Source organism: Aquarana catesbeiana, linkage group LG10, assembly GCF_042186555.1.
Source record: "Aquarana catesbeiana isolate 2022-GZ linkage group LG10, ASM4218655v1, whole genome shotgun sequence".
Lineage (NCBI taxonomy): Eukaryota > Metazoa > Chordata > Amphibia > Anura > Ranidae > Aquarana > Aquarana catesbeiana.
Window position 1 is genome coordinate 19,225,465 of NC_133333.1, and position 17,109 is coordinate 19,242,573.

The window sequence follows — 17,109 nt, forward strand, 5'->3', positions numbered from 1 at the left end:
CAAAATTTTCGGTCTTTTTCCATTTATAGCGCAAAAAATAAAAACCGCAGAGGTGATCAAATACCATCAAAAGAAAGCTCTATTTGTGGGAAGAAAGGAACGCAAATTTTGTTTGGGTACAGCATTGCATGACCACGCAATTAGCAGTTAAAGCGACGCAGTGCCAAATTGTAAAAAGTGCTCTGGTCAGGAAGGGGATAAATCCTTCCAGGGCTGAAGTGGTTAAACAGGGGCAGAAAAATTAGGCCTTTGGTGGTGGTGGTGGTGGTGCCACAACACTGTAAGCCCTCACAGTTACTCTTGGTGGGCGCAGGAATGGGCCCTGCTGTGAAATATTGGATCAAAAATTGTAATTACATGCCCCTGTTAAACAGGGGCAGAAAAATTGGGCCTTTGGTGGTGGTGGTGCCACAACACTGTAAGCCCTCACAGTTACTCTTGGTGGGCACAGGAACCGGCACTGTGGTTAAATATTATATCAAAAATTCTAATTACATGCCCCTGTTAAACAGGGGCAGAAAAATTGGGCCTTTGGTGGTGGTGGTGCCACAACACTGTAGCCCCTCACAGATACTCTTGTTGGTAGCATGAATGGGCCCTGCTGTGAAATATTTGATCAAAAATTGTAATTACATGCTGTGACAGACCTAGCTGGGACAGAGGCTTTTGGAGGGGACTAAATGCTAGCCTCTTGGCTACCGATTATGGGCCCTGGCATTTGGGGGAACAGTGCTCGTTGTGAGCTGTATGCCTGGGGACCCTTGAGGTGGCGTTACTTTAGATTCAGATTCAGACACACAGACTCTGGGGACCCTGGATATGCCATTGTGACGGGAGTCACTAATAGGGGCACAGGGTGAATGAGAACCCCACTATGATCTGTGCTTGTCAGACTCAATGCTGTATATATGTGTATATAATGTGTGCTGTCTCATTATGTTGTTTTATATTTGATGTGATGGGTTGGGGTGTGACTGTATTCTATTGTCTATTGTGGCTGTCTGCCTCAACTATTATGGGATGTCTAAGTGTCTTGCTGTGAGGAAAGAGGGAGGGGGCATTCCTCCAGCAGCCCCCTGCTAAGACTGTTTACTGATGAGACGTTAAACACACCTGACCTGTGTGTCCATTGTCATTGAACAGTTTAACCCGCCCTTTTTTCCAAGGGTGGGGGGAAGTGTTTTGAAGTGGGATCTGTATAACATGTGCTAAAATAAGAGTCTGATTTTCCAGCTTGAACCTCAAGACAGAGCCTTGTCTCGTACTTGGGGGAGAATTATTTGTATGCGTTCCTTGTTCAGATGATTGAAGTGTTCGGTAGCTGCCTTTGTGTTTGGGTATGAAATGTCCTAAATGACTTTAACCCCTTTCGTACTCGGGGTGTCGTTACACATGCCCCTGTTAAACAGAGGCAGAAAAATTGGGCCTTTGGTGGTGGTGGTGGGGCCACAACATTGTAACCCCTCACAGATACTCTTGGGTGCAGAAACGGGCCCTGCTGTGAAATATTTGATCAAAAATTGTAATTACATGCCACTGTTAAACAGGGGCAGAAAAATTGGGCCTTTGGTGGTGGTGGTGGTGCCACAACACTGTAACCCCTCACAGATACTCTGGTTGGGCACAGGAGCAGGCCCTGCTGTGAAATGTTTAATCAAAAATTGTAGTTACATGCCCCTGTTAAACAGGGGCTTAAAAATTGGGCTTTAGGCAGTGGTGGTGGTGCCCTAAACCAAAAATATTGTTGGAAGCTAGCATCATCAAGATTGAGGAGGAACAAGATAGTCACTCAGCATAGGCAGTCTTCAAGGGATCCCACATTCATATAAAAATCAATCAGTTACATCACACATTTTATGAATGTGAGCCTATCAACGGAGTCTGTGGACAGGCGCACTCTATGATCCGTTACAAACCCTCCAGCAGCACTGAATGTGCGTTCAGAAAGAACACTGGATGCAGGACAGGCCAGTAGCTCAATTGCATATTGAGCAAGTTCTGGCCAGTGGTCCATCCTCAAGACCCAGTAACCCAGTGGATGGTCTGTTGGAAAGGTCTCCAAGTCTGCTCTTGCCCCTAGATATTCCTGCACCATGTAATGCAGATGCTGGCGATGGTTGCTTGAACCGATCAGACCTTGGTGCTGAGGACTGAAAAATTGTCTAAAGGCATTGGTCAGCTGGCCACCTTCTCCACCGCTCTTCCTCTGAGTGAACGAAGCCTCAGCAACACGTTGTCCAGCACCAGGAAATGGTAACCTCCCAGGGTCTGGAAATGCATTGCACAAACCTTTCTTCATGGCCTCCTGAAGATGTTTTATCCTCTGCTCCCTCTGCGAAGGCAGGATGAGTTCTGCAACCTTACCCTTGTAACGTGGAACAAGAAGAGTTGCCAGCCAGTTCTGATCCCTCTCCTTGATACCATGAATCCTAGGGTCCTTTTGCAGGCTTTTGCAGAATCAGGGAGGCCATGTAGCGTAAGTTTGCAGAGGCATTTGATTCTGAGTCCTCTGGGTCACTAAGGATCACATGATCCATAACAACCTCCTCCCAGCCACGTACAACTCCTTGGGTTTCTGGGGAATGAAAACCATCCCTTAAAGACTGCTGCTGAGTGTTATCCTCCACGTCCATGCTGACACAATCCTCCTTTTCCTCTTCTTCCTGTGTGTTTGGCGGGCCCGCAGGAATACTATCTGGATAAAGGGGGCCTTGAGAGGTAAGGAAGTCCTCCTCTTCCTCCCACTGTTCTGCCTCAAGTGTCCTGTCCATTATTTCACGAAGCGTGTGCTCCAACAGGAAGACCAGATGGACAGTATCACTGATGCATGCATCGTCACTTCTCACCATCCTCATGGCCTCCTTAAATGGTGACAGGACAGTGCATGCATCCTTGATCATTAGCCACTGGCGTGGTGAAAAAAAGCCAAGCTCCCCTGACCCTGTCCTGGTGCCATACTCACACAGGTACTCATTGATGGCCCTCTTCTGCATGTGCAGCTGCTTCAGCATTGCCAACATTGTGTTCCACCTGGTGGGCATGTCGCAAATGAGGTGGTTGGTGGACAGGTTGCATTCCCATGTCAGCCAGCCGAGCACTGGCATTGTATGACCGGCGGAAATGACCACAGACTTTTCTGGCCTGCCTCAGGAGATCCTGTAACCCTGGGTACCTGCTCAAGAACTGCTGCACCACCAAATTCAGGATGTGTGCCAAACATGGGACATGGGTCAAGTGTCCCTGTCGGAGGGCGGAGAGAAGGTTGGTGCCATTGTCGCATACAACCGTTCCTGGCTGAAGCTGGAATGGCGTCAACCACCTCTTAGCCTGCCCCTGCAGAGCTGACAGAATCTCTGCCCCAGTGGGGCTCCGGTCCCCTAAGCAGACCAACTCAAGCACCGCATGGCATCTTTTTGCCTGAATGCTTGCGTAGGCCCTTGAACGCTTACGGAGCACCACTGGTTCCGAGGACAAAGTTGCAGAAGAGGCCAAAGAGGAAGAATAAGAGGAGGGGGTGGAGGAGAGAGCTGTGGCAGAATCACCACTAGCATTTTGGAGGAGTGGTGGCGGAACAAGCTCCAACAATACTGAACCCTGTTCTGCATCCTTCCCAGCTGCCAGCAGAGTTACGCAGTGCGCCGTGAAGGAAAGGTAACATCCCTGCCCATGCCTGCTAGACCATGAGTCAGCAGTAATATGCACCTTACTGCTAACTGCCCTGTCCAACGAGGCCAAAACATTGCCTTCCACATGCCGGTAGAGAGCCAAAAAGAAATGGCGTTTTGGAACCTTGGTACAGCACATTCCACAAATTCACGAAAGGGGGCAGAGTCTACCAGCTGAAAAGGCAGCATTTGCAGTGCTAGCAATTTGGCCAAGCTGGACACTGAGCATGTGGATGACTGCAACCACATGCCCTCAACATTGGGAGGGTGCTTTGCGGTCCCCCCTAAAGCAAATTGTCCCCATGTTGATGAGGACAAGGGCATCATCCCCACAACCCTTGGCCGGTGGTTGTGGGGGTCTGTGGGTGGGGGGGTTATCAGAATCTGGAAGCCCCCTTTAACAAGGGGACCCCCATATCCCGGCCCTCCCCCCTGTGTTAAATGGTAAGGGGGTACAAAAGTACCCCTACCATTTCACAAAAAAACTGTCAAAAATGTTGAAAATGACAAGAGACAGTTTTTGACAATTCCTTTATATAAATGCTTCTTCTTTCCATTTTCTTTCTTCTAACTTCTTTCTTCCTTCATCCTTCGGTTTCTTCCTCCATCTTCTTCCTCTGGCTCTTCTGGTTCTTCTGGTTCTTCCTCCAGTGTTCTCGTCCAGCATCTTCCTCCGCGGCGTCTCCTTCTCTTTATCTTCTTTTCTTCATCTTCTTCTCCGGGCCGCTAAGCATCCATGATGGCATGGAGGGAGGCTCCCTCTGTGTGACGCTTCTCCTCTTCTGACAGTTCTTAAATAACGGAGGGCGGGGCCACCCGGTGACCCCGCCCCCCTCTGACGCACAGAGACTTGATGGGGACTTCCCTGTGGCATTCCCCGTAATGTCAGAGGGGGGCAGGGTCACCCACCCTCTGTTATTTAAGAACCGTCAGAAGAGGAGAAGCGTCACACAGCGGGAGCCTCCCATCCAATCGTGGATGCGGAGCGGCTCAAGAAAAGAAGATGAAGAGAAGAAGGCGCCGCTGAGGAAGATGCCGGACAGGAACACCGGAGGAAGAACCAGAAGATCCAGAAGAACCAGAAGAAGAAGAAGATGGAGGAAGAAACCGAAGGAAGATAGAAGATAGAAGAAAGAAGATAGAAGAAAGAAGAAGCATTTAAATAAAGGAATTGTCAAAAATTGGACGCTTCTCCTCTTCTGACAGTTCTTAAATAACAGAGGGCTGTTGACCCCGCCCCCTCTGACATCACAGGGAATGCCACAGGGAAGTCTCCGTGAAGTCCCCGTGCGTCAGAGGGGGGCGGGGTCACCGGGTGGCCCCGCCCTCCGTTATTTAAGAACCGTCAGAAGAGGAGAAGCGTCACACAGTGGGAGCCTCCCTCCATGCCATCATGAATGCGGAGCGGCCCGGAGAAGAAGATGAAGAAAAGAAGATAAAGAGAAGGAGACGCCGCGGAGGAAGATGCTGAACGAAAACACCAGAGGAAGAACCAGAAGAACTAGAAGAACCAGAAGAAGAAGAAGATGGAGGAAGAAACCGAAAGATGAAGGAAGAAAGAGGTTAGAAGAAAGAAGATGGAAAGAAGAAGCATTTAAATAAAGGAATTGTCAAAAACTGTCTCTTGTCATTTTTAACATTTTTGACACTTTTTTTGTGAAATGATAGGGGTACTTTTGTACCCCCTTACCATTTCACACAGGGGGGGGGCGGGATCTGGGGGTCCCCCTTGTTAAAGGGGGCTTTCAGATTCCCATAAGCCCCCGCTCGCAGACCCCCACAACCACCGGGCAAGGGTTGTGGAGATTGTGGCCTTTGTCCCCATCAACATGGGGACAAGGTGTTTTGGGGGGCTACCCCAAAGCACCCTCCCAATGTTGAGGGCATGTGGCCTGGTACGGTTCAGGAGAGGGGGGGCACTCTCTCGTCCCCCCCTCTTTTCCTGCCAGCTTGCGTGTTTGGATATAGGTCTGGTATAGATTTTGAGGGGGACCCCACGCCATTTTTAAAAAAAAATTTGGCCGGTGTTCCCCTTAATATCCATATCAGACCTGAAGGGCCTGGTATGGAATTTAGGGGGACCCCCCATGTCATTATTTTTTTAAATTTTGGTTCGGGGTTCCCCTGTGGGGAATTCCCATGCCGTTTTTATCAATGAACTGTTATGTGTATTGTCGGACCGGCAATTCATTAATAGCTGAGATAAAAACGGCATGGGAATTCCCCACAGGGGAACCCTGAACCAAATTTTTTTTAAAAAATGACGTGGGGGTCCCCCTAAATTTCATACCAGGCCCTTCAGGTCTGGTATGGATATTAAGGGGAACCCCGCGCCAAAATTTTAAAAAAAATGGCGTGGGGTACCCCCAAAAATCCATACCATACCCTTATCCAAGCACGTAACCTGGCAGGCCACAGGAAAAGAGGGGGGGTCGAAAGAGCGCCCCCCCTCCTGAACCGTACCAGGCCACATGCCCTCAACATTGGGAAGGTGCTTTGGGGTAGCCCCCCAAAACACTCTGTCCCCATGTTGATGGGGACAAGGGCCTCATCCCCACAACCCTTGCCCGTCTTATCGGAATCTGGAAGCCCCCTTTAACAAGGGGACCCCCAGATCCCGGCTCTTCCCCCTGTGTGAAATGGTAAGGGGGTACAAAAGTACCCCTACTATTTCACAAAAAAAGTGTCAAAAATGTTAAAAATGACAAGAGACAGTTTTTGACAACTCCTTTATTTAAATGCTTCTTCTTTTTTCTATCTTCTTTCTTCTATCTTCCTTCGGTTTCTTCCTCCATCTTCTTCTTCTTCTTGTTCTTCTGGATCTTCTGGCTCTTCCTCTGGTGTTCTCATCCGGCATCTTCCTCAGCAGCGCCTTCTTCTCTTCATCTTCTTTTCTCGGGCCGCTCCGCATCCACGATTGGATGGGAGGCTCCCGCTGTGTGACGCTTCTCCTCTTCTGACAGTTCTTAAATAACAGAGGGCTGTTGACCCCGCCCCCTCTGACATCACAGGGAATGCCACAGGGAAGTCTCCGTGAAGTCCCCGTGCGTCAGAGGGGGGCGGGGTCATCGGGTGGCCCCGCCCTCCGTTATTTAAGAACCGTCAGAAGAGGAGAAGCGTCACATAGTGGGAGCCTCCCTCCATGCCATCATGAATGCGGAGCGGCCCGGAGAAGAAGATGAAGAAAAGAAGATAAAGAGAAGGAGACGCCGCGGAGGAAGATGCTGAACGAAAACACCGGAGGAAGAACCAGAAGAACTAGAAGAACCAGAAGAAGAAGAAGATGGAGGAAGAAACCGAAAGATGAAGGAAGAAAGAAGTTAGAAGAAAGAAGATGGAAAGAAGAAGCATTTAAATAAAGGAATTGTCAAAAACTGTCTCTTGTCATTTTTAACATTTTTGACAGTTTTTTTGTGAAATGGTAGGGGTACTTTTGTACCCCCTTACCATTTCACACAGGGTAGAGGGTCCCCTGTTAAAGGGGGCTTCCAGATTCCGATCAGCCCCCCGCCCGCAGACCCCCACAACCACCGGCCAAGAGTTGTGGGGATGAGGCCCTTGTCCTCATCAACATGGGGACAAGGTGCTTTAGGGGGGACCCCAAAGCACCCTCCCAATGTTGAGGGCATGTGGCCTGGTACGGTTCAGGGGGGGTGCTGTCTCGTCCCCCCCTCTTTTCCTGCGCCTGCCAGGTTGCGTGCTCGGATAAGGGTCTGGTATGGAATTTTGGGGGGACCCCACGCCAATTTTTTTTAAATTTTGGCGCGGGGTTCCCCTTAAAATCCATACCAGACCTGAAGGGTCTGGTATGAATTTTGAGGGGGACCCCTACATCATTTTTTTTTTTTTAATTTTGGTGCGGGGTTCCCCTTAATATCCATACCAGACCTGAAGGGCCTGGTATTGAATTTAGGGGGACCCCCCACGTCATTTTTTTTTTAAATTTTGGTTCGGGGATCCCCTGTGGGGAATTCCCATGCCGTTTTTATCAATGAACTTTTATGTGTATTGTCGGACCGGCAATTCATTATAACTGCGAGTAGTTTTAAATGACTTTTTTCCTTTGAAATTTTGCTGTGGTACTGTTCTAAACACGGGAAACATGCGCCCTTTTACAGGCATACTATAGACACCCCCCAGGTACGAAATTTAAAGGAATATTACACTTTTATTGTTTGACTTTAAGCATTATTAAAATCACTGCTCCCGAAAAAACGGCCGTTTTTAAAACTTTTTTTTGCATTGATCCATGTCCCCTGGGGCAGGACCCAGGTCCCCAAACACTTTTTATGACAATACCCTGCATATAAGCCTTTAAAATTAGCACTTTTGATTTCTCCCATAGACTTTTAAAGGGTGTTCCGCGGCATTCGAATTTGCCGCGAACACCCCAAACTGTTCGCTGTTCGGCGATCTGGCAAACAGCCGATGTTCGAGTCGAACATGAGTTCTACTCGAACTCAAAGCTCATCCCTACTCATAACTAAGATCCTCCAGACCCTTTATTAGCTTTGTTGCCCTTCGTTGTACTCGCTCCATTTCCAGTACATCCTTGCTGAGGACTGGTGCCCAGAACTGGACAGCATACTCTAGGTGCGGCCAGACCAGAGTTTTGTAGAGTGGGAGAATTATCGTTTTATCTCTGGAGTTGTTCCCCTTTTTAATGCATGCCAATATTCTGTTTGCTTTGTTAGCAGCAGCTTGCATGCCATTGCTGAGCCTATCATCTACTAGGACCCCCAGGTCCTTTTCCATCCTAGTTTCCCCCAGAGGTTTTCCCCCCAAAAGTAATAGGGTGGCAGTAGGGTGGCTGCCCTTAAGCTGCCCCCTAGAGGACATCCTGCCTCGTTGGAGTTGTGCCTTCTCCTCCTCTCTTCTATCAAGCACCCAAGTAGAGTCAGTGACCTCATCATCCCCTCCCTCCTCATCACTGGAGCAAACTTGGCAGTATGCTGCAGGTGGGGGAACATGACTGCCAGTTTCTTGTCCTTCTTGGGCACCCCCTCTCTCTAGGCTCACGTTACTCCCTTCCCCAACCTGGGAACCAACATCTGAGCCTCCTAATTGCTGCGCATCCTCCAGCAGCATGTACCCGACACTGTGGTCAAATAGTTCGGGGGACTCCTTCATGCATGATGGTGGGGCTACAGAAGGAGTGACTGTGGACAAGGAGCAGGTGGAATAGGCCGCTTTGGCAGGTGCATTGGAAGGCAAACTACTCTGAGCCTGGGTGACAGAGGATGAGGAGGATGGGGACGGCTTTGTTATCCACTCCACCAACTCTTCTGCAAGTTCTGGCTCAATAACACGGCCAGCAGCAGAAAAGAAGGACAAGCGTGCCCCATGGCCACCTGCAGAGGATGCACCATGTCCACGACCAGCACTGTTGACTGTAGACACAGCCTGCTTGCCCTCTTTTAGTGGCCTGTGAGCATCTGCCTCTCCTTGGTGGCCTTCCGGACATGATGTATATTTTGTTTTGCAACACCACACTGCACTGTACTGTGTACACCACCAGAAAAGTAGTAGCAACTGCACTATGGTTGCACTGTATTGAATACTGCGTACACCACCAGAAAAGTAGTAGCAACTGCACTACAGCTGCCCTGTATTGGGTACTGTGTACACCACCAGAAGTGTAGTAGCAACTGCACTACAGCTGCACTGTTTTGTGTAATGGGTGCACCACCAGAAAAGTAGTAGCAACTGCACTACGGCTGCACTGTATTGTGTACTGTGTACACCACCAGAAAAGTAGTAGCAACTGCGCTACGGTTGCACTGTATTGTGTACTGTGTACACTACCAGAAAAGTAGTAGCAACTGCGCTATGGTTGCACTGTATATATATATATATATATATATATATATATATACAATATATACAGACAGTCTAGTGTATATATATATATACAGTATATATATATATATATATATATATATATATATATATATATATATACTGTATATATATATATATATATATATATATATATATATATATATATATATATATATATATATATATATATATACAGTGCATTCCGTGGTGTACTGTTTCTACAACTTTTAGTGGTGTACACAGTACACAATACAGTGCAGCCGTAGTGCAGTTGCTACTACTTTTCTGGTGGTGTACACATTACACAATACAGTGCAACCGTAGTGCAGTTGCTACTACTTTTCTGGTGGTGTACACAGCACACAATACAGTGCAACCGTAATGCAATTGCTACTACTTTTCTGGTGGTCTGCTGCCTGAAGTAGATTAGAAATAGTACACCACGGAATGCACAGTAGAATGCAGATCTAGGCTACACTGACTGACTGACTATATATATACTAGACTGCAGTGGTGGCCCGTCCATAGGGGGCGCTCGGGCACCGCCCCCCCCAATCTGTAAAAAAAAAAAAAAAAAAGAGTGACCAGGCGCCGGACATGTGGCAGTCTATGGGAAGCTTCGCAGCCTGCAATCAGCTGATTGCAGGCTGGGAAGCCGATTTGCCCACGTTTAGGGAGTGTCTGGAGCGCAAGAAATGCACCCGCAAACACTCCCCATTCTCCAAGCTCCAGTGATTTGCCTGCTGCAGCTCCTGTTCTTTTATTTTAATGGCCGAGACCGGAGGACGGTGGGCGGTGCTTTACATGGCATCTCATCACTTCTGGTCTCTTGGCTCACTGTATTTGGCGTGAGTGGAGGAGTGGACTGAGATGGAGCCGGGCGCGTGGTGTGTGGAAGAAGCAGGCCTGACTGACTCGGACTCCTGCTGGTCCGTCTTCTGGTAAGGTATGTAGTGTCAGGCTCATTGTGTCTCTCTCCCTTTTTGACTCAGTCGCTGAGTCTGTATGTGGCCACGGCACGTGAGCTTCCCCTCTGCTCCGCACACAGTCACACTAAACCCTGGAGGCCTGACTGGACCCTTTGTTAGTTCGTTCCCTTCCCTGCTCTTCTTTGCAGTGCTCTGCCAATCTCATTCTCTCCAGTCTCCACTCACTTAGTGAGTGACTGGGGGGTCGGTGCTGATGATGGGGGTGGTGTAGACTGTGGGGGGTGGTAATTGTGCAGATGGGGGTGGAAATTGTGTAGACGGGGGGTTATTGTGCAGACGGGGGGTTGGAAATTGGGCAGACGGGGCGGGGTCTGCACAATTACCACCCCCCATCTGCACAATCACACCGCCATCTGCACAATTACCCTCCTCCCGTCTGCACAATTACCCCCCCATCTGCACAATTACCCCCCTCCCGTCTGCACAATTACCCCCCCTCCGATCTGCACAATTACCACCCCGTCTGCACAATTACCCCCCGTCTGCACAATTACCCCCCCATGTAATTGTGCAGGGGGTAATTGTGCAGACGGGGGATGGTAATTGTGCAGATAGGGGGGTGGTAATTGTGCAGATGGGGGTGGGAATTGTGCAGATGGGGGTGTAATTGTGCAGACGGGGGGGTAATTGTGCAGATGGGAGGTAATTGTGCAGATGGGGGGGTAATTGTGCAGACTGGGGGGGTGGTAATTGTGCAGACGGGGGTGGTAATTGTGCAAATGGGGGTTGGTAATTGTGCAGACTGGGGAGTAATTGTGCAGACTGGGTGATAATTGTGCAGACTGGGTGGTAATGGTGCAGACTGGGTGGTAATTGTGCAGATGGGGGGGTAATTGTGCAGACTGGGGGGGTGGTAATTGTGCAGACGGGGGGTAATTGTGCAGATGGGGTGGTGGTAATTGTGCAGACCGGGGGTGGTAATTGTGCAGACGGGGGGTAATTGTGCAGACTGGGGGGGTGATAATTTTGTGTAGACGGGGGGTGGTAATTGTGCAGATGGGGGAGGGGGGTAATTGTGGAGACTAGGGGGTGGTAATTGTGCAGAGTGGGGGGGGTAATTGTGCAGACTGGGGGTGTAATTGTGCAGACGGGGGGGTGGTAATTGTGCAGACGGGGGGTAATTGTGCAGACTGGGGGGGTGATAATTGTGTGTAGACGGGGGGTGGTAATTGTGCAGATGGGGGAGGGGGGTAATTGTGGAGACTAGGGGGTGGTAATTGTGCAGAGTGGGTGGTAATTGTGCAGACTGGGGGGGGTAATTGTGCAGACTGGGGGTGTAATTGTGCAGACGGGGGGTGGTAATTGTGCAGACGGGGGGTAATTGTGCAGATGGGGTGGTGGTAATTGTGCAGACCGGGGGTGGTAATTGTGCAGACGGGGGGTAATTGTGCAGACTGAGGGGGTAATAGTGCAGACTGGGGGGTGGGGGGTAATTGTGCAGACTAGGGAGGGGGTAATTCTGCAGGATTTGTGAGAAATGCTATATACCAGGATTTGAGGTCTGATGGGGCAGGAATTAGGACTGATCTGAGGGGTGAAGGGACAGGAATTGGGTTGATGGTCACAGTGACTGCGTTTGATGGGGTTATTTTCACAATTTTTCAGTTTGTTTGTGCCCCCCAAAAATTTTGTGCACCAGCTGCCACTGCTAGACTGACTGTATATATATATATCAAATACACTGCCTGAAATAGTACACCACGGAATGCACTGTAGAATGCAGATCTAGGCAACACTGACTGAATGCAGAATATATATATATATATATATATATATATATATATGTATATATTTTCTATCCCTGTTTCTTTCCCCCCGCTTCGGTCTCTTATCTAGCCTTATGTTTGGACGTTGCCCATTAGGTTGTCTGTTGATCGTCTGTCATCTACATACACAAATATTTAAACATAAGCTAGTCATACAGATTTTTACAGTCATGAGTACATGTGGGAGACGTCTTTTAGTTAACATCTTAGAGCAACCTACAGGAGTTCTATTTCATGGAGCCTGTTCGAGTATGGCTATTGTGCATTCTCTCCGGACATCCATTCCTTTTTATTTTTGTTTTTTGAATAGGTATCCCTTTTATTCACTGAACTTTTGATGTTCTGACTTCTTGATACAATATTTAAACAAATATTCATAGGAGTATTTTGGGACTCCTAATCTGTAACCATTCTATAAGCACAGTTTTATGTGTCATCTTTGTGCAAAATGTTCTTATTGGTTGAAATTTATACTTTAATTTGTTTTTTCGTTTATTTGTATACTACCGGTAATTGGGTTATGAGTGCCCTGTATTGAATATAGGATTATCTGACACATTGGCCTTTTTACGTTTTTTTGATTATGGACTAGAACATTGTGAACGACGAGTACTTAGCATTATACACTAAAATCATCTATTTAGGTATAATTGCCTATGATGTCCTGGACATTGAGATTTTAGCACTTGTTGCTTGGCATTGCTTGTCTTGTATCCATAATACATATTAACGTGCCAATTAATACTATTCCATATGATATAATTATTTAGGTAACTATATTATACCACCATCATGATACTATTGTCTCTTTTTGATGGTTCTATATATATATATATATTACCTGATATTGTCTTCCTCTGTCTTTTATTCCAATGCTCATGCAGTACACATATTTACGCGGGACAATGTCTTAGTATGAACACTTTATTTATGGGATTTATTGTTGCATTTTTTTGGTCACTTTAGCTTTGTGTCCATATTTAACCTCCCTGGCGGTATGATTATTTCGGATTTTAGGTGCTGAAAGCGGTACAATTATTTTGCATGGAAATTTGGCGTTTTATATAGTAGGTCTGTAATTCTTAACAATAACACACTTAAATCTGTCCAAACAAGAGTCTAGTAAATATCCCGGGTATGATAAAGTCTGAAACACAAAAACATAAATTATAATATAATAAATAAAAATAAATAATTTTAAAAAATAAAAATAAATAGTAATAAAATAAATTTCCCCACGATTCACTATCGCTCAATTCTGCAAGTGTTCTAATTTACTATCGCTGTTTTCTAGCTGGTCTAAAGCCACTTTTGACGTAAAGGGACACTTTTTGGTTGCTATGGACAATCTCCAGTTTCCAGGCAGAAAGAACAGTGTATATCATGTAAAACTGCATGCAGGGCATGGGCCAAAGCACTGGGGACAAAAGGGATGTGAAATAATGTCATACAGTACTGTAATCTGTAAGATTACAGTACTGTATGTGTTATGATTTTTACTTTTTTTTAAGTTGCCGCCAGGCTCCGCCCCCGTGCGTCGCGACGCTCGCAGGGAACGGAGCCTGGCAAGGAGAGGCTTCGGAGGAGGAGGGAGCCCACGGACATCGCAGGATCCCGGGGACAAGGTAAGTAAAGGCACACCAGGATCCTGCGATGTAATCCCTAGTGTGGCTCGGGGTTACCGCTAATGGACCTGAATTTTAACCCCGAGCCACACTCGGGAAAACCGCCAGGGAGTCTACTACGTACATTCACACAGAACAATGTAACACTATTGATAATTTATTCATAGTACACATCTATTCATAGTTTGCATTTTTGATGTTCTTTTCCCAATTTTGTAGTAATCTTTTTATTTCCCTTCCCCCCAGTTTTTTTTTTTTTTGGGCTTTAGGGCATTTATTTCACTCCCTATTCACTATCACAAGTATCACCATATCAACCTTTCTATTTACTATAACAGTTTTTTTAAACTGTAGTTACTACATATACAGTGATGATCCTCCTTTGCCCTAAAATTTTAGTCTGCCTAGTCTTGTCTCATATATATATATATATATATATATATATATATATATATATATATTTATATATTTTTTTCTTTCTTTTTCTTTTTTCATTGATTTATTTATGTTCTGTGTCTTTGTATTTATTTTATTCAATTTAATTTATGTATAGTCTTGACTAGGTCATCTTTATTTATTTATTTCATTTCATTTATTTTCTTTTTTCTTTTCACTTTTCATTTTACGATATTCTGTTGCTTATACACCATATCATTATGAGAATTCCCTCAATTCACAACTTATTACTCAGCAACATGTGTGGAGATCTCAGGTGGACGGTTCCCAGCTGTTCTGAGTTCCTATATAATTATATGGTCACATGTTTTATTACATAGCATATATATGTGGTTTGCATTCTCATATTTGTCAGCTATGAGTAAGCACTTGGTATAAGTGTAAAACGCGTCAGCTGTCTTTCTGTACCACTCTGCTTTGGTGTCATGTATACTTTGTGATCCTGGTTCACAAATAAAGGCATAAGAAAATTCTGTCGGTGTGCGGCTGTCCAGAATTTCTCTGTCTATCTTCATATATATATATATATATATATATATATATATATATATATATATATTAGACTGACTGTATATACTGTATATATCAAATACACTGCCACTAACTGAATAAACTGCCTGCTTAATCTAAATCACACTATCTCTCCGTCCATGCCAAAAACAATACACAGGGCCACCATGTAGGCAGCCTTATATAGTGTGGGTGGCGTTGACTTAGTCCCCCTGAGCAATGATTGGCCAAAGGCACCCTGCCTTTGGCCAATTATGGCTCTCTTAGCAGAGGGTGCTGGGGTTAGCCAAAGCATACAGGTCAGGTGCATGCTTTGGCCAATCATCATACAGCAATGCACTGCGATCTCTCAGTGCATTATGGGGCGTTCCGCGGGTGCTCAAATTTCCCACAAACGCCCCATAATGATCGTTCTTCGGCGAACGGGCAAACACCAGATGTTCAACCCGAACATCAAGCTCATCCCTAATAGGGAGTACATCTTTAAGATAAAAAGGTACTATTAACTTGTTGTATGGTAGTTGTAGTTTCCTTTCAGTAACGGTACTATCTACCTATTTTTTTTGTAATGTGCTGAATGTTGGCGCTATAGCAATCCTGATTCCTATATAAAAATAATAATAATAATAATAATAATAGCATGTCTTTCAGTGCGTGCAGTGTTTCCCGCAAGCCCCTACGTCTCTACATGGCCCCTTTTTCACTAAGTCAACGTAGGGCCGTCAGCGTGAAACACAGTGCACAGTGATGGACACATTATTGTTCGATAGCAGCAGCACTAATAGATCTGTGACAGATCAAAGAAGGAACTAGTTGCTCTGCAGACAGCACAATTCACATTACATCAGCGATGGCCTGTCCATTGCACAGACACCGCCCCCCGCCCGGCCCCCTGATCTACATACAGGGCACCGGACGCATGGATTCCAATGGCGGGGGTGTGTTTTTTTTAAGCACATGATTAGAGCCAGAGGCTTCAAAAAAGGGTGGGCTCAGGCGCAGAGCACTGCACCCCCCCCACCCAGTTGTGTGACAATAGCAAATGAATATTCACTATCGCCACACTGATCCTCCTCCCGGCCAATCAGGAAGCAAGTCTTGAGACCCATCACCCGATTGGCTGAAAGGACATGTGATCCCATTGGAGGCCTGTGAGGAGGAGGGAAGAGCCGCCGCCGTGATGCAAAAGAGGAGGAGAGGACACAGGAGCTGCTGCCCGATGCCTGTAGGAGCCCGCAAACCTGCCCATAGGGGCCTGCTGCCCATAGGAGCCCACAACCCGCCCATAGGAGCCCGTAACCCGGCTGCTGCCTGCCGCCTGTAGGAGCCCACAACGTAGATGGGGTAAATGCCGGTGTGGTTGTTTGCCCCCCCCCAAAAAAAAACACCAGCTGTCATTGCATTACACAGGTGCTGTTTATAAAATAGAAGAGTTCAGATTTAGTATTGGGACTCCTAACTTTACACGCAAATGAAATTTAATGGCATCCCAGTCTTAGTCTGTAGGGTTCAATATTGAGTTGTCCCACCCTTTGCAGCTATAACAGCTTCAACTCTTCTGGGAAGGCCGTCCACAAGGTTTAGGAGTGTGTCTCTGGGAATGTTTGACCATTCTTCCAGAAGCGCATTTGTGAGGTCAGGCACTGATGTTGGAGGCCAGTCAAGTTCCTCCACCCCAGAGCTCATCCATGTCTTTATGGACCTGGATTTGTGCACTGGTGCGCAGTAATGTATGAACAGGAAGGGGCCACCCCCAAACTGTTCCCACAACGTTGGGAGCATGACATTGTGCAAAACGTCTTGGTATGCTGACGCCTTAAGAGTTCCCTTCACTGAAACTAGGGGGCCCACATGTACATATACACATACACATACACACACACATTTTTTTTTCTTCATGGGGATCTACAAGATGTCATTGTGGATTCAGCCAGCACCCAGCACTCAAGTGATTGATAAGGCAATATCCAATGAAAAAATCCTTGTTCTGTACCATGACAATGGAGTAGGAAGGGTAGATTTACTTACTATCTGGTATTGATGGGGTACAGCCATCTCCATCACAGCAACTTATACCCATCGAGTACTTGGTGCCAGCCACAGTCATGGAACCAGCAATGTTACATTTGCTTACAGGAGCCCAAGATCGGACGACTTGGTATGACTTCACTCCATCTGAAAAATGAATTAAGGTTCTCTAAAACATTGACAGAAACAACGCAAGCCTTATGGTCTTCCAAAGTTGCTTAAAGCAGTA

General features: G+C 46.6%; 1 protein-coding gene across 1 annotated transcript in view; it reads right to left on the reverse strand.

The window, feature by feature from the left end:
* Positions 1–17,109, reverse strand: part of LOC141110414 (uncharacterized) — a 77,484-nt gene that overhangs the window by 17,280 nt on the left and 43,095 nt on the right. Inside the window, exon 7 of the mRNA XM_073601752.1 lies at positions 16,881–17,027. Coding sequence (XP_073457853.1) covers positions 16,881–17,027 — 147 coding nt within the window. The remainder of the gene's footprint in view (positions 1–16,880; positions 17,028–17,109) is intronic.